Source organism: Musa acuminata, chromosome BXJ3-6, assembly GCF_036884655.1.
Source record: "Musa acuminata AAA Group cultivar baxijiao chromosome BXJ3-6, Cavendish_Baxijiao_AAA, whole genome shotgun sequence".
Taxonomy (NCBI): domain Eukaryota; kingdom Viridiplantae; phylum Streptophyta; class Magnoliopsida; order Zingiberales; family Musaceae; genus Musa; species Musa acuminata.
The window spans coordinates 28,689,750-28,707,775 of NC_088354.1; the positions used below are offsets into that span (position 1 = coordinate 28,689,750).

An 18,026-nucleotide genomic window follows, 5' to 3' on the forward strand; every position below is an offset into this window, starting at 1 on the left:
GGAGCTCGGGCCGGTGTCGTCTGACGCCGCTCTACACGTCCCGGAACGACAGCCGGTTAGAAGGGTCGTCCCATCCCTCGGGTGTCGACGGCGATGCCGAATCGACGCACCATCAACCCTCGCGCCATAGTATAAAACCCCTGGCCGGCCTTCGGCCGGAGGGGAGGAGGAGAAAACAAAAAGGGAAAAAGCAAAAGCAATCCCTCTCGTTACTAACTTGTTCGTCGGAGGGGTCACAGTCGGGAACCACCCGACGGAGGCCATTTTTTCAGGAGGGCGACCACTTATTGACGGGAGGGACTCGTCACGGGAGCGTTGGCCGCTCAGCAATGTGGAGTTGTTAATCGACCCCGATTTCGACCAACGCCAATAGCACTTCTTCCTGAGGGCTCGACCATCTTATCATCCAGATTACTTCACAGTAGGCTCTCGATATTAACCCATGAATTTAGTCATGTTGACTCATTGATCATGATATATTTGTTCACTAATAATAATAGTTCTAAGTTAGAAGAAAACGATGAGGGCATTCATTTACGAGGAGTTGCAGCTCCTCAACTTACAAGTCGCTCTGAGACACATGGCAATGTTGCCACAGCTTACAGTGGATCGGCGCAGTCACGATCAAACCAATCCACCAACTGTTCTCCACATCTTCTGAAGGAGGTGAGATGCACAACTGTTGTGCCTACAGAGCCAGTACGTACCGTGATTCACAGGTGTGCAGATCACACTAAAAGCATGCATGGTTTATTCTCTCTTGCCTTGGGCTGCAGAATTGGATTGGCTTTTTTGCGCCATGCTTCGATCAGAGTACTGCTGTCAGATATCGCCCATAGAAATAGCAGGATGAAGCCAATCTGCTACAGCTGACGAGAGTACACCAGTCCTTGATGTGGCTGCAGTCTCCAGGCCTGCTGCTGCAGCATACATATATATCGGCTGCAGATTAACCTAATAAGATCATAGGATGCATCTCAAGATACGCTGGTCTTTATGCATCGACGAGATTGATCCACCTACAGAGAGAGAGAGAGAGAGAGAGACAGAGAGAGAGCAGATCTGATATATATATTATCTGATTTTTTTATATCCTCATAATTGTAGGGTTATTCTTAGCCATCTCTCAGCTTATATGTGGCCGAGGGAAGAATATGCCTCGAGACTAACACATAAACGACTTGATTACCATATTATTAATATTACCCATATTACGAGAGTGGACCTCGACTGTTCCATAGCGGTGCCAAGATCACCTTGGAGAGTGGGATGCCGTCATGATATCTCTGTAAGATGAAGCCCCCATGAGGCTTGATTTCTAGTAATATGATGAAACCCCGTCGTTCTGGTTCAAGACCCCAAAGGAGGTTAGCTATCATTTTCTGGTCATGGTTCTACTTTGCCACTGTGGTTACTCTAAGCCAAGATGGGATAGTCTCTGGCACCGCAAAGCTATTGATAAAAGAGAGCCCGCTTGAATCACTAGTCCATCGACGACTCATTCCCCTGTTCCAGAGGAGAGCACCACCGAGAAAGGAAGATAGGGAGATCCCTTCACCCTCTCCTCGTCCAACTCGCACGACTCTGTTTGTTATAACCCAGCAGCCACTGACTTGAGTACTGGAGAAAGATGATCGGGTGACTTTCGTCGATGCCTCCCTTGATTTTGCACCAGGAATTCTTTCCGAGGATTGGCCTCGTGCCCTTTATTATACCATGCTAGAGCGTGATAGATCTTGTTGATGAGCTCGTCACGTAATCGGTTCATGTTGTGTCAATCGAAAACGTTCAGACGGATCTGATGAGCTCCATCCACTCCCATATGGTCACCTAATGAGTGAGGTACCCAAACTCCACCCTCCTTCACGCCTCATACATACTACATTTTCTTAACAATATCTATATTTATCAATCAAACCATCGATAGATTATAATGGTCACACAAATGTTCTCCATAACTCTCAAGCTATAATGACAACATCAAGAAACGATTGGTCACACCAGAGTCCACAGTATGAAGAAACCAAGCCCCAAGCTCACGTGCATGCAGTACACCAACCGGGGCGGACCCCACCGTGCAGTGTACGTGGCAGCAGCGTCACTGGAAGCGGTAGACACCATGGGCGGCCACGAAGCAACAGGCTCTGCTGCCTTCTCGCCCGCTCAAACCAGCCGCCCGTGACTGCAGGCGAAGGCGAGGAGGCCACCACCAGTTCATGTCCAACGCCAGCGGCGTGGGGACAACCAAGCTTGTGTCCCAGAATCCATGACGCCGCCAGGGAAGAACACCCTTTTAACCTGGCTAAGGTGGTATTCCCTGGGGGGAATTCTGGAATGATCTGTGCCTCTTGGCTCTTCTTGTTCATGATGTTTAGGGGTTTGGGGGGAAAAGTGCAACTGTTGGTGGATGCCTTATGTTCTCAAGCAGCGGCATGTGAGTTGGAGGAACGAAGGAAGCCATGAATTAAGCTTCATTGTTGGAGTCGGAGAAGTATGGAGTTGCTTTGGGGAGTACTACAAACTACCTACCGAACTCTATTAATTATTATGTTTACATACAAAACCAGCCATTCTCCATGAATGATTGCTCCTTGATGCTCTTCTGTTTTTTTTTTTTTAATTAACACAAGGATAGATAAGGATTGATTTGCCGAGAAAAAGAATCATGTGAGATCAAAATTGAAATAGAACTAAGAATAACCAACTTTAAAGTATTTATATCGGACCAGCATGAATGATGATGATTCGTGATCAAGTTTCACTAAGATTAGAGTCGATTTTGAAGGATATCATTATTCACTGCTTATCATTTGTAGAAAAAAAAAATGAATTTAATATCTTCATCAGTCATATCAGGATAAAAAAAAATCAAAATTTACAATAAAAAAATTATCGATATTTAACCATGAATGATGATTCCTGACCAAGTTTCACTGTGATTCGACTTTTTATTTATACCTAAAGCATTAGTCTAATAATCTACTAAATCAAAAAAGTTAAGGATTCAAAACTTTTTAATTGATAAATATTTTAACTAACTATTATTGATAGATAGTAAACACGGAAAATTTCGTCTTCATCTTTTATTATTAAATTTAATATCTTAATGAGTAATGTTTGGATCAGATAGAAGAAAAGTTTTATCCTGACCATAGCAATGGCTTTAGTCTTCATCTCAAGCACAATCTAAGCCGATTGGTGATGGTGACAATAGTCCTCCACGGTGTGCATGCCCGGAAATCATGAATTGTGTCTTGTGACCTTACCTGCACCTATTGTCATGTTCATGTCTCCTATAGTAATAATAAGAGCCATAGGCTGTTGTTTATTGAGTATAGACCAAATATAACGGAGTGAATTACGATGTAGAAAGACCAACATGTCATTATTGGCTTGCAAAACTAGGCAACCAATTTTGTCTTCATCCAATACCAACCTCTTCTCTTTTATCTTACACTACGTGGACATGAGTCCCCATAGAACCTTGGCTCAGATTGAAATCTTATTACCAGTGTCGGTATGCTAATGTATTGATCACCATGAGCAATAATAATAAACCACTAAAGATATCGGAGCTAATTGTGCTCATAAAATGTGCCTCTAGTTTTTTCTTTCACAAATAAAAGTGTTTTTGTTCCTTCATTTTTAATTTCAAGCATCTACCTTTTGAATTTTTTTTTTTTAGTTTCCGAAATGTAAGTTTGGATATCCTCAATCACACAAGTTGCAGAAAAAAGAAAAATGCAGTTTAGATGGTTCAAGTTGCAGCAAATGTACAATAAAGTGTCTTGGTTTTAGTAAAGCCTGATGAATTCTATATAAGTTTGCTCTCCTTGAGTTCGAGTTGCACCAAAAGCCACTCTGCTCCAGTTTGCATTTTCTACTGTTGTTATCACCCTTGAACAGATATCGAAGGAAGAGAAAAGCCAACAAATAGAGACATGGGGGGAAGTTGCAGCATAAACAAACCTTGAAAGACTTACTTTAATGCATGCAGATTCACGAGACCAGCAGAATTCACGAGCTCCACAGCACCAGAAGACGGCTCCAAATCATGTGCATTCATGGCGGTCAGCATCATCTCCTCCGGTCTTAAATGGAATTTGTAGCGCAGTGAATCAGACTATGAATCAGAAAACACACTGTAAGTTTCAGCAGAAGTTAAATCCTTTATAAGTTCACAAGATTGTTGAGCGATGCATGTTTGAAATTATACTTCAGCAATACAAATGGAGATCAAACACAGATGGTCCTTTGGAACTAATTTTGGTACCATCTCCTTCTAATGATTTCTCAAAGTACAAGAGGAAAGACCATTTGTATACTACTATCATATCATATTATTCTAAGTGATCTGGTTTTATTTTTTTTCTTTTAATCTCACCGAGGACCCAGGATGTTGCATTTTTGTCACTGTCATCTCTGGATTTATGCTGAATTGTCACGATTATATTTCTTCACTAGGAATCTGGATTTCTCTTGAGCTGTATCTCAGATTAGCAGGAGTCTTGGGCATGACTGGAGATAAATAATAAGTTTGGAAATGAACTTTTTCATGTTTGCCTATTAACAAAGAAATGAATGGCCTCGAAGTTCCAGTATATATGTGAGCATTGCAAATATGCTAATCTTAATCTAAAGCCAATAAAACTCTTAAACACTAGGTACAATTTTGAAATTCCTATTACATAATAACTGAGCTGAACTATGCCAATAAAAATTATGAGAAACCAAGTCCACATTTATTAGTTTTATCATAATGATAACATTCAAATGCCCCAGAGGAATTTCAGGCATGAGTCAGAATATAACTTAGCTATATTTTCTTCTCATTTAGAAAAAAAATAAAAAGTTACCACTAATTGATATGTGAATTTGAAAAGCAAAACAAAAGGGCATAAACCTGTAACACTTTTAACTTCCTTGTGAGGGCAGTTCAATGATTAGTACTAGTCTCTAGGTCCCAACTTTTATTTCCTCTGTCAGGGTCCCCCAAGACTTCACAGTGCGATGTATATGTTAAATCTAATACACTAGAAGAATGGAGATTGTACTTGGAAGGGTTGTAACCGCTTCAGGGTACATTGTGTTATATTGATTGAACTAACATTGAGAGGTTCTTCTGAGTGTAGAACTTCATATGCATATGTTAAATTGGCACTTCAATCCATTCTTTTTTACTGTACCATGGAAGAGCAATTTAATCAGTACTAGATGCTGATATAAATTGGCCTTCGTCTAGATCTCATTCCAGGGGAATGCAAGAGTTATTGGTTAGCAATATATGATCTATTTGGAATCTTAGTAGCTTCATTCAGCTCACAAGAATTTTGTTGGTCGTGTTACAGGCTACTATTTGTCGAAATGTAAGCATGGTGGTAATGGTGATCAGCATGTGAGGGGCACACATATTGTATTATAATTTGTGCATAGATAAAAATGTACAACGCCAAAATGACAGTTTGACATGCATTTATGAAATCTCAGAATGGAACATAGCAAATTAACAAAAAAGCTGATCCAGATCAGAAATTTCAACCAGCTCAGAAACCCTTTAAACCCATGGAGAGCTTTTGAAAGACCATTTGTCATCCTTTGGCAATTTACTAATAATGGCTATGCAAAGAATAGGACCACCGAAGACAATTATTTGTCATGGTTATTATATGACAAATGCTCCTCATGATCTGCTTAATCCAATGCTGATTCTATTTCATCAACAGATGGTTTCAAAATGCTCATCTACCCTCAATCATTCAGCATAAATCTACTGCTCTAACCAGAATCAAATGGCCAAGACAAGTTTGCTCTTGAGATCACTCACCAATCGATGATGCTATATTTGTCGAATGGAAGAAATGGAATACTGACCTTTGGTGGTACCATGGTTGGAGGAATGATAGGTAACATTAAGGCAGGGGCCCCTTCTCCCTCTTGTTTTGCTCCTCTTCTCTATCTGGCAGTTGCCTCCCATAGTGGACAAAGCAGTATACTCCCGCCCGTGACCGGCTGCATGTGATCAGGAGGAGCTGCTACTGTCACTGCCCCTCTTCGACCCCTTCACGTGCCCCCCTTTGGCTTTTGCATCCGCAAACTACAACCTACGTACCATAATTAAAATACTTATGAATACAGCAAAAAGCACTCCCACACACACCTCATGTTGCATCCTAAACATCTCTTCACTGTGATGCTGTGCATGTTTGCAGAGGCTGATAGGATAGAGTTATCCCTACGGATTGTCACAAGATGTGTGGATGATTCCCCCTGGGCGCAAAAAAAAAAAAAAAAAAGAGAAAAATTATTAGTGCACAAGGTTGGAAGACAAGAATGTGACTGGTGATGACAAAGAAGAAAAAGTTTGAGTAGGACATTTTACATTCCTTGCAATTATCAGGCTTTCTCTCTATTGGTTTGTGCAGGCAGTGGGTGGGAGGGGGGTGGTGAGAGAGAGAGAGAGAGAGAGAGAGAGAGAGAGCAGGGGCTTGTGGCTATTTAAACCAGCCTTCCCTCCTCCCTCTTCTCACCACGAGCTCACCTCAGCATCCACTTGTTGTCTCCCCTCTCTCAGATGGCTGGATGTAGGCTGACATGCTTTGGGTTGCTCCTCCTTGTCCTTCTTCTGGTGTGCTCGAACTTTGATGGCTGTGAGGGGAGGAAAGGAAAACATTGGAGTCTGAAGAAGCCTTCTTATTCCTCCTTGGCCAGAAAGAAGGGAAGAGGAAAGCATGGTGGTGGCCACAGCCATGGCGGTGGAGGAGGAGGTCACCAGAGTCCCGCTCCGAGCCCCAAGCCAAGCCCGCCGCCGAAAACAGGGTATACGACGAAGGCAGCAGCCACGTTCGACGTGCTTGATTTCGGAGCCAAGGGAGACGGTGTCACAGATGACACAAAGGTGGCCATTGTTGCCTTCTCCTCTGATCCTTGTTTCTGCTTACTGAAACTAATCCATGTTACCACTCATTACGAACCCACCATTGCTCTGTTTTAATGCATTAAACACATCTCCATCTTCAACTACATGGTTCATTCTGCATTCCTAGTTTTCTTTGGTTGAAGAGAGACAATAACACCATAATCAAATCATCAGGAACAAAACTGTTTTTTCCTTAATTCTTTTTTGTTTCTTTCACCTACTAAAATTTCTTATGTGATCGTTGGAGAACTAAAACAAACAGCTGAGTTATGGAAGTTGGTGTATAGACTTATGTGTACTTCTTCTAATGCTATCTAGATCCAGCTTGTAAACAGAATACCTGGTGGGCAAGGAGTTGATGCTCATGGATCTGACATCATGAACTGCTAATGCAGGCTTTCCAGGCTGCATGGGCTGCCGCTTGCAAGGTGGGAGGATCAACTATGGTTGTTCCTGAAGAATATGAGTTCCTTGTAGGGCCCATCTCCTTCTCTGGACCTTATTGTCAACCCAACATAGTTTTCCAGGTAACCTCAAAACTCAGCTATAGAAACACAAATTTTCAGCACAGAAACACAATGGTTTTGCTAGAAACAGTTGGCTACAATATATTCTTTTGCTAAGGGTGGCAATTGGGTTTGATCATGTTCCAGTATGTTGGTCTAGGTTGTGCCCGACCACAACTCGAAAGATCTGAAACACAGATATCAGGACCCAAATTTACATGTCCAGAGTCAGATTGCCATTGCATTCAGATAGAGTCCAAGCATATGTATCTGTATTAATTTGCACAGGTTGTGCCTGACCACCACTTGAAAGATTTGATACATAGGTTTCCAGACCCTAAACCTCATGTCCGGAGTCAGATTGTAATCACATTCAGATATAGGAGCTGATCAGTTTGTGAGCCATAAAACCACCACTGCAACATAAGCTACCTGTTATAGAAGCAAAACAACACAAAAAAGTTTAATCGAGTTTACCCTTTTCTCCAACAAAAATATTTAACTAAAAAAAGAAGAAAAAAATCATTCTGTAGAAAATGTAACACACATGAAGCAGACAATGAACTGTATCCTGAAGAATTGCACACACTCTCTTGCAGCTGGATGGGATGATTATTGCTCCAACTGATGCCAGATACTGGGGATCTGGGCTACTGTGGTGGATTGAATTCACAAAGCTTAGAGGAATAACAATTCAAGGCAGTGGAGTAATTGAAGGGCGAGGCAGTGTCTGGTGGACAAATGGCGAGTCTGATGTTGATCCGGTAAGCCTCATGACCATCTACCTCCATCATAAATATATAAGAAGATCTCCCTGAAATTATGGAAACATTATCCAATTCTGCTACCAATCTCATGATTTCTTATCCATTAATCATGGGAACAAGCTGATCCATGTTCATTTTCTGTTTCAAGAATTCCTGTCAGCTTAAGAAATAATTATAGTGACACTAAATATTGAACTAGAACTCCACACTTTCATCCTCCGGTGTTTTCACAATCGAATCTCATTCTAGCAATAACTCTCATATTCATCAGATGTTCCTATGGTTAAAAGAATCATAGTGCACTCATACTGGATTTCCATTCCTAATGATGAAATCTTTGACAGATAAATGAGGAGCTCAGTAAAAATCTGCCGCAGATCAAGCCAACTGTAAGATTCTATTCTTTACCTTGCTGCCACAAAATAAGCAATGCCCAAGACAATATGAATAACATTTTGAATCCATGTTCTTATCTAATCCTGTTTTGCAGGCTTTGAGGTTCTATGGGAGTTACAATGTGACAGTAACTGGCATCACAATCCAGAATAGTCAACAGTGCCACCTCAAGTTTGATAATTGTGAAGCTGTCCAGGTCTTCAATATGACAATTGCTTCACCAGGCAGCAGCCTCAACACAGATGGAATACATCTTCAAAATTCTCGAGATGTTATGATACATCATACCAACATGAGCTGCGGTATGGTCGACTAGCTTGTTCAGGGAGTTCCTTTCTGATGACATACAGAATAATTATTCTGGCAACTGTTCGCTCTCATAAGAATATGAGATCATAGATCAAATTGGCTTCATTTTTTTTTCGAACAATTTTAGTCCTTCCCTGTTCTAATAACAGCTCAGGTTTTTTGCAACTCCTCATGCTGTTAGGCATCATCACTCCTCATGCTGTTAGGCATCATCTTTCTAGATGTTTATTTAATATACAATAATGACCTAAGAATTAGGATTTTTCCACTGGTGGGAGACCATTTCCTCTCCCCACTCTTTCACCTGCAAGAAGAGAAAAGGAAATATTGAGAAAGAAAGTACATTACGTTTACCATTCATATAAACAAAATTATCTAGCACTTACATCATGCTGCACTTATAAATTAATGTAAATCATTTTGCCAATGTAATGGATTTTGTGTTTCTTATAATATAGGTGATGACTGCATCTCCATCCAAACAGGGTGCTCAAACATTAACATACACAGAGTAGACTGTGGGCCCGGCCATGGAATCAGCATAGGAGGCCTTGGAAGAGACAACACCAAAGCATGTGTTTCTAACATAACAGTAAGGGATGTCAATATGCACAACACCATGACCGGTGTCAGAATCAAGACCTGGCAGGTAACATGCTCGAGCAGCTCCAGGAAAGTTATGATTATTTAAACACTTCAAAATTTTGTCAGATAGGCTTCTTAAAAAAGGCTTGTTCTCTTCTGTCAAGAATTTACAGTTGACATAGCATGATAGCAACAATAATCCAAATTCTTTATGCTACCAATACACTTCTTAGAATAGCTACTTTCTTCAGGCCTTAAGCTACATGGATGTACTAATGGTTATCTGCATACATATTGTATCATTCCAGGGTGGATCAGGCTCTGTCCAGAACATAATTTTCTCAAACATAGGAGTATCAGAGGTTCAAACTCCAATTGTCATAGACCAATTTTACTGTGACAGAAGCTCATGCAAGAACCAGACATCAGCAGTGACACTGTCAGGCATTGCATATGAGAATATCAGAGGTACCTACACAGTTAAACCAGTGCACTTTGCTTGCAGCGATGCCTCTCCATGTTCAGACATCAGCCTAACCAAGATTCAGCTTGAACCACTACAAGAGCATTATCACATGTATCAACCATTCTGCTGGCAGGCCTTTGGTGAACTGTACACCCCAACTGTTCCTCCAATTGTCTGCTTGCAGAATGGAAAACCAACAAGCAACCACATCTTGTCTGACCGTGACTTATGCTGATACCACCATGGTCAAGAATTACTGGTGCACATACATGTGTGGTCGTTTAATACTTGTGACCCCTTCGCACCATTACAAGTAAATATCTATATTGTCCAGTTAGCATATTATTACAAGAGTTTATATTAATTTCCTAATGAAGGGATTATACATACACTGTTGCTCGCTGAACTGGTGCTCTGCATATACTGATACATGGACATAGGCCATGCTGAGAGCAGTTCCCACATAATGGAGTGAATATGGATCACTAGTACAATATGATTTGGATTTTGAGAAGCACGCAACAGCCCTGCTAGTTATTTATTATTACATAAGAACCATTTGAAAAATTACATACATACTAAGCCTTTGTTTCTGAACATTTCTGTGACTGCTAAAATTAAGGGTTTTGACAATAAAGGCAGTAGGAAACATACTAAGGCATGCAAAATCTTATCCAAGCAACAAACAAATCAGAAATGAAAGTTCCAGAGGTTGTGTAATCAGCTATGTGCTTTGGAGAAAATGAATGAACAGGTGGTTCAGTAATCAGCTATGTGATTTGGAGATTTACACACATTTATCATCATATGAAAAACAACGTGCCAAATCTTTCCATGATAGATCAACAAGAATTAACATAACTCCAAAATGAAAAGATCTAAAGATTTGATGATTTGATCTCACATTACACTAAAGGCGAAATGAAATTGTGGTTTCTGCAATATTTGATAGCTCCCACAGATAGATGAGCTATATATATTACGCATACATGTCATAAGAGTCTCATGATCACCATAAAGTACTGAAGTGAGGAACTGAACTTTTTACCTGAGCTTCTAAATGTGCAAATAAATATGAAAAAATATTACAAAAAAAGTTGCAAGTTTTTGACATCTGAAGCAGAAGACAGGGTCTCCATGAGTTCGTTAAATCTTTTAATTTACAGGCTGCTGAAATTTTTTTTTTTAAATAATCAAAGTGCTAGGACTCTACGGAATAGTCCTGCATCAAGTGCAGATTTGATGCAGCCTAAAAATCTAGATTAGGGTCCTACAAGTCTATCTATAAAACGATATCCTGTTTGAGTTTGAAATTGAACCAAGTTATATGTTTGTTTTTGCTGATTCTCTTGGCTCTGCTATTTTAAAGGAATTTGTTTAAGACTTCCACTGTTTTCAACTTGAAGGAATTTTAGTGCTGCTCGGCAGCTTATCTACTAAGATTTAAATAGGACTTGGAAGTAAAACAACTGTGGCTACTTAAATGCTTTGTAACTTCCAAGTCTACCAAGTATCAACATGAATAAATTAGGATACTTTTTTGGTCTTCAACCAAGAGATCTTACTCATTGGATAGTTATTACTAGTTCAGAATCCAAACGAATTGCAAAAGCATAACCAATATCATATAATATCTTGTTTGAACACCAAATAGCTTAAAAAAACTCCAGAGTTCTCATTCTTTCCACATTCTCCCAAATTAACAGCCAGATATACAATATAGTGGAATCCAACCAAGTTTTGCGCCTTGTAACATTGGGCATATGTGATGCAATTTAGCTTACTGATTTCGAGCATGACAAAACCAAGACAAGGATGACATACTTGTAAATGACATTAAACATCTAACCAGCTAAGGAATTATCATCCGACGTTTTCATGCGCTTGTTCCTCGACCTCAAGACGCGTTAGGATTCTCCGCGATCTTCAACGGCGGCTCGAAGCACGAAATCACCAGCTAAGGAATCCCATTTCTTGCTAGAGAAGAAAAAGAAGCAAGAAACGGGGGAATTTCTTACGAAAAAGCGACGCCGTCGACCGTAGAGGGAGACGTCCATGCCGGAGAATCGCGAGCTAGGGTTAGAGTTTGGACGGAGAAGCAACGCAGCGATCATTGTGTCGCACCAGAGCAGCCTGACTCGGTCTGGTCGAGCCCGGATTCGACATTCCCATTTATATAACCAATGCTTTTACACATCTATCCTTTTAAGATTTCTAAATGACGTATTTGCCCCTGTGTGCTATGCATGCAGATGGAGCAAATAAAATGAATGCATTCAGAAAAATATTTAATAAAATAATAAAAAGGTTATTTAAAAAACATTGTTTTAATTTTCCTTTTCATATAAGATCCTTTTTATTAATTGTACGACTTAACACGAGGGGAGAGGGGCTAAATAAAGAAACTATAATCTAAGGGCTTTTAAGCAAAATTTCAATGCCGGTGACCGATCGCCGTGTCGTCTGTCGCAGTACAGGATTTGCTGTAGAACTCGAAATAAGTTTAACCAATGAGTTGTCGACGCGTCCAATAAATAACACCTAGTGTTGTCTACGAATCTACGTGGTTGTCAATTATTGGTCTATATATTATCATCTATTCTAAGACTTCAAGCGGATTCCGCGTCGTCTACTTCGCCGCCCCTTTTCCCTCTTCGTCCCCCACCTATAAATAAACCAAGTGAAGACCCATCGCGATCGAGAAGCCGGGTGGGAGAAGGCAATCGAGATGCTAAGCTTTGCGGGGAAGAGGCTGTTAGGGTTAGGGCATCGGGTCTCGGCCGCCGCCGTGGCGGGGCGGGGTTACCACGAGAGGGTGGTGGACCACTACGACAACCCCCGGAACGTCGGGTCCTTCGACAAGAACGACCCGTCGGTGGGGACGGGGCTTGTGGGCGCGCCGGCCTGCGGCGACGTGATGAAGCTCCAGATCAGGGTGGATGAGGAGTCCGGGAAGATCGTCGACGCCTGCTTTAAGACCTTCGGCTGCGGCTCCGCCATCGCCTCCTCATCTGTCGGTTGGTACCTTCGCATCTCTCCCGATTCCCTCTTACTGTACTGATTTCCCCTTGATTGAACTGCTTGTGTTTGCAAATTTCGATTTGGCTGTTGTTCTTGAATTATTAGGTACTCCTCGTGGACTTGAATTTAGACTCTGATGAATTTTTCTGGAGTATTGTTTTGGGGAAGTTGTTTTTGTTTCCTTAATTGTGTTTGATGTGGTTGTGGGGTTGTGGAAAACGGTTTAATTGAACTAAAAGCTACTTGAAATTTCCTTCTTTTTGGGAACCCTCGATACAAAGAGGTAAAGTTCAAGGATTTGGACTGTGTTTTTGCTTTTAGTGTCTTTTGGGAACTAGCTAAGGTGGATGAAATGTGTAATTGAGGAATTGAGGTTCGTGTTATGGGTGATGGATGGCTCCTTTATTCATTTAGGTACAACAACAGTGTTATTTGGTTTTTGAGAATTTTGTGGCCTCAAAAGCTGGGAATTGAAGAGTCAGTTCCATCTTCCGCTGAGTTCCTGCTGTTTTCAGCTTGTTAGAAATGGTATTTCTTCTGCTGGTTTGTCCTAATAAAGAGAGTAGCAGGTTGGACATGTTCTGGCTTCTATGGTCCGTCATGGCATCTGATGGCATGGTGTGGCCTGTCTGCATCATCTGATTGTCCAAATTTGTGGAAATGGATTACACTTGTTGCGTGGTTTGGTTTCTCTAGGGCAGTTTATTTCGGTGAAGCTTGTGTTAGCAAGGATTGCTGAGCCAGTTGCTATATGCCGTGTCCAAAAGATAGCAACGCTCTGTGTGATGAAACATCAATCCTTTTTCCTGACCCTCAATAAGTTATCTTAAATTCTTTATGAGTTATCTGAAAACTCGAGCACGCACTATTTAAAAAACAGTACTCACTCCTTTAAAAATTAGTTGTTTTTTCTTTTTTTGATAAGTGGCTTAATGGGTGGTTTTGTACTAAGCCAAGTGCAGGCATTTCAACTTTTTTTTTATCAAGTTAAGCCTCTCTGTTGCCAGCATAAAGTTATTGAATTATGCATTCTTTACGTTTGTTGACTAAAATTTCTGTCTAAAATTGCTGAATTTTGCATTTGTTTCAGCTACTGAATGGGTGAAAGGGAAGAAAATGGAAGAAGTGCTATCCATTAAGAACACGTAAGCAAATTTCCTTTCTTGTGTTTCTTTTATGTAATTGAACTCTGTGTGTGCCTCCCACTATATCGTTCATGTTTATTTCCTCTATCATTCTTCTGTTATAGATGTTCTCTGGTCTTGAATATTGATTCATCCTTTTCACTTTTTGCTTACTTTTGTCCTTCTCTTGATGTTGAAATTTATGGTTCTGAATCCTGATTTCTCATTTACTCCCTTTCTTGAACCTTTTATTTTTCCTCTTTTTTGCCTTCTATGATGTGCTTAAATATGTTTGAAGTACATAAATCGTTGTTTAAATTTGCTGTGGATGTAGCAGCTAATAACTTGGCACATGTTGCTGTTTGCATCCCTTGATTTATGTCACTGACATGGTTGTTAATCACTTGGTTATGATGTCACTGTAATGAGTTCTCTCTTAGATGCTCTCTTAGAACTTCTATGGTTAATAACATATTTATGAACCTTTTATAGCATCATGATTATTTCAAATTGTTTGCAACTGTTAATTAAAGTATGTTATGGAATTGTCATTTAACAATAGATGAAAGCAACATAGGTTATTGGGTGAACTTGAAAGTAAGGTAAGTCATGCTTACAAACAGATTCTAAGAAAAAAATCCAAACTGTATCATCAAAGTATAGACACTTAAAAGCCTAGATTAGCACATGGTGGGTTGGGGTGTTACCTTCACCAATAGGTTCATACTTTTTGCTTTGTAGTATTGCTACTCTGTGGGTCAAGTTCAGGTCAGGTTCATTGGATAGTGATGAACAATTTAAGAATACTTCAAGAATTCAATATAAACTAAATGAACTGGATATATTAGCAAGATGGAAAAGGATTTTTTCCTTATTTGATGGAAAGAGCTGTTATCTGTTAGGAATCCATTGGATGGTTAAATTTTCCATCTCTCTTTCTTGGCTGAAATCAAGATGGAGTAAGTCTAGTTTTGTCAATGGAAGTGAATTCTAGGTTACTTTGTCTCCTCTTTGTTCATCTCCATCCTTCTTTATCTAATATCCATAACACTTGGTGTCTTTGAATATTATTATTTCCCTCTCTCCTTTTCCATGTGCTCTTTCTTTTATCTGTAACTCTCGTTGTACTTTTTGAATTTCATTATTCTTTTTTATTTGTTGCTGTCTAGTTCCTGCTCATTGGTTTTTTTTTTTTTTGTATAACTTTTTCCCGATTGGTTGTGTAGTTAAATATATTGTTCTTTATTTTGATCATATATTAGGGTAATTTTCAGGCTGACGTTGAAGCTTCACAATGGTTTGATGGGCTTTTTTTGGGGGATGTTGATTTATGTTTTGGCATTTCTGGAAGGTTTCATAATTCTCTGTTAAGTTATTTCCCGCCATGGGAGAGCTTCATTTTGACATGACTTCAGGTTATTTGCTGGCATAAGAGACCAAATTAACTAATGTTCCTTTTAGTTCTACCATCACACCATCACATGGCAAGCAAGTCTCCTCGTTGGTTTGTGCCAAAATGGTCAGAGTAGATAGTGAATTTTGGGCATCCTTCCAAGGTTGACTATAGTATTCAAAATGAACAGCTGGGTCAGCTTGGGATTCTTGGAACACAAACTTGTGATCCTTTGTAATGGGGTTTAGTGAACTAAGCTCAGGGCTACATTTAAAAAAAAAAAAGAAAAAGAGTAAGCTGAAGGCTACATTGTTCAAGTTGGGCTTGGATTAGTTTGCTTAGGTATTGTGCGTGGGTGGTGTGTAGAGTCGAGTTGATTCAGAATACTCTTCGATATACTAAAAGTAAGCTCAATCCAAGTTGCTTGTTAGGCCCTGCCCTTTCTGCAGGAAGGTAAGCTCCCATCCTCCAATGTCTTCTCATCTTTTGTCAATATGTAGGCTTTTATCTCCATTGTTTGGGCATTACACCTCAACCTTTCTTTGCTCATCCCACTGTCATTCTCCATCTGTCTCTCTCCCTCAGTCGTCTCTTTTATTTCCTAATTGCTTTCATGTGTTAACAATTCAAGTGTTTATCAGACACCAAAGTCTTAATTTCAATTAGTTAATTGGTTCATAGGTAACTGTCATTAAGGTTTGCATCAGGAAGCCAATGTCCAAAATACATTGGGAGACCCAAAAAATAATGATCTTGTTATTTGCTAGCTCAACACTTTTCTTTGTTCAGGGGCATGATACGTGCCTTCTAACTCCATAACATCCTCCTGTTATTTGCTAGCTCAACACTTTTTGTTCATGCCAGACTTAATTTCTTCTTCAATAGGTCAGTTTGTATTTTTTATCTCCCTTCTAACTCCATAACACCCTCCTGAATGTTGCAGGGAAATCGCAAAGCATCTTTCGCTTCCCCCAGTGAAGCTCCATTGCAGCATGCTTGCCGAAGATGCAATTAAGGCGGCAGTAAAAGACTACGAAGCAAAGAAGGCCAAAGAAGGAAATGCCGATGCCGCCGCCCAAGCTGAGAAAGCGTAGCAGACCTGAAAATATTTGCTGAAAGATGCGAGCTAATGCAGACAGCCATCCTTTCTATTTTCACCTCTCGGCTTTTACGTACCCACAATAATAGCCGATGATAGCGTTGGAGTCCGTGCGTGTCTCCTGTACATGTAAATCGCAAAACCAATGTGCTAGTGCAAGCACTTTAGCTTGTGATAGTTATGCGAGGTTTATTATGGAGTATCGCTAACTCTTGACGTTACATTTCATTGTTAATATGATGGTAAAAACAAAAACAGCGCAAGCAACATCATCATCATCATCATCACTACTTTTGCCTTCAAACCTAGAGGAATGATCAGAAATTCTTGTCATGTTGTCAAGGGAAGCCGTGCCCTTGGATTTGGAATTGGCGATTTTAATGGTCTTAAATAAAATCATTTATTTTGATTCTAATTTCAAAATAAAATCATTTATTTTGATTTTTTTCTTCAAAATGCTCATTCAATTAATCGATTATTAAATTATTAGAAAGAGATTCATCATTTGCAAGGATATTTAGGCTTTTTTTTATCTGATTGGTTCAGAACTAAATTGGATTGTTGGTTTCAGTTTCGATTCTAGATTTCAAGAATCGAAATCAAATCATCAGAATCTGATTCTTTTTTAATTTAGAATAGTTAAACCGTTGACTTGTTTCGATTTCTAATCTAGGCAAGTGAGAGTGTATTGTGTTAGAAAAAAAAAACAAAAACAAAAGAAAAGAAAAGAAAAGAAAAGAAAACAATCTGGCTAACGTTGAACCTGGTAAAATGAAATGGTTAAATAATTAAAAAATGAGATTATTCAGGAATACACATTGAATGCTGAGATTACGCATTGAATTTTTGGTAGTTGACCCATAATCAAAAAAGTTTTAGTGATTGTTTCATAAGAAATGAAACAAAAGATAGGGTAGAACTAGGACAGTTATTGTATGAGGTCTACCCAATGCTAGATGCAGAGGCGCATAATAGATCGATATGAACATCATGAGCTGTCCCGTAATAAAACCAGTTGTTGCTGATACCTCCTTCTCGGTTCCTTTTTTCATAACCTGAGCTCGAAGAAGGAAGAGATAAGAGGGCCCCATGGAGAATGTGGTCAGAAATCCATAATAGAGTCGGACCAAAATGAATGCACAAGCGTCATAGCATCTGTTCTCTATTTATGTTCTTCGAAGTCTCATCTATTATACCCCAACAGTCTCTTCGTTCCGCATCAATGGCTTTGTGTATGTTGCACTCTACTGCACCAATTTTTTGATGACATGACCTGTATCAACATCAGATGAATTAGCTGCAAAAACACCATCATATCCGAATGTGTATAGGTTATAGCTTTGTTGAGAAAAATCCTCTATTCTATTGAGGGAAATCTTTTCTCCTAATTTGTATAAATAGGAGAGCGAACATGTTAATGTATTGAAGCATTTAAAGCTTCTTT

General features: G+C 39.7%; 2 protein-coding genes and 2 long non-coding RNA genes across 7 annotated transcripts; 2 read left to right on the plus strand and 2 right to left on the minus strand.

Moving 5' to 3' along the window:
- Positions 1 to 3,797: 3,797 nt before the first annotated feature.
- LOC108953038 (uncharacterized) lies at positions 3,798 to 8,106 on the minus strand. Its single transcript, XR_010497276.1, has 5 exons — positions 7,970 to 8,106; positions 7,257 to 7,854; positions 6,539 to 6,943; positions 5,872 to 6,267; positions 3,798 to 4,123 (listed from the first exon to the last, which is right to left on the minus strand). It is a non-coding gene; the product is annotated as an uncharacterized LOC108953038 (long non-coding RNA).
- On the plus strand, positions 6,522 to 10,317 carry LOC103988749 (polygalacturonase At1g48100-like). Of its 3 annotated transcripts, none has more exons than XM_065154652.1 (7): positions 6,522 to 6,895; positions 7,312 to 7,443; positions 8,022 to 8,186; positions 8,534 to 8,578; positions 8,680 to 8,887; positions 9,380 to 9,543; positions 9,788 to 10,317. In XM_065154652.1, the coding sequence occupies exons 1-7, from the start codon at positions 6,572 to 6,574 to the stop codon at positions 10,178 to 10,180; spliced, it is 1,431 nt and encodes a 476-aa protein (XP_065010724.1). In that variant the 5' UTR covers positions 6,522 to 6,571; the 3' UTR covers positions 10,181 to 10,317. The 3 variants fall into 3 exon arrangements, with proteins under 3 accessions (XP_065010724.1, XP_009405655.1, XP_065010725.1); XM_009407380.3 differs by having other exon boundaries at positions 6,523 to 6,895; positions 9,353 to 9,543; XM_065154653.1 differs by lacking the exon at positions 7,312 to 7,443 and having other exon boundaries at positions 6,523 to 6,895; positions 9,353 to 9,543.
- LOC135640330 (uncharacterized) lies at positions 8,568 to 12,080 on the minus strand. Of its 2 annotated transcripts, none has more exons than XR_010497274.1 (2): positions 11,795 to 12,080; positions 8,568 to 9,198 (listed from the first exon to the last, which is right to left on the minus strand). It is a non-coding gene; the product is annotated as an uncharacterized LOC135640330 (long non-coding RNA). The 2 variants fall into 2 exon arrangements; XR_010497275.1 differs by having other exon boundaries at positions 11,770 to 12,080.
- A 548-nt stretch (positions 12,081 to 12,628) lies between these two features.
- On the plus strand, positions 12,629 to 16,784 carry LOC103988748 (iron-sulfur cluster assembly protein 1). The gene is made up of 3 exons (XM_009407379.3): positions 12,629 to 12,962; positions 14,057 to 14,111; positions 16,427 to 16,784. Exons 1-3 carry the CDS (start codon positions 12,674 to 12,676, stop codon positions 16,575 to 16,577), a joined length of 495 nt encoding a protein of 164 aa, XP_009405654.1. The 5' UTR covers positions 12,629 to 12,673; the 3' UTR covers positions 16,578 to 16,784.
- The last annotated feature ends 1,242 nt before the right edge of the window (positions 16,785 to 18,026 follow it).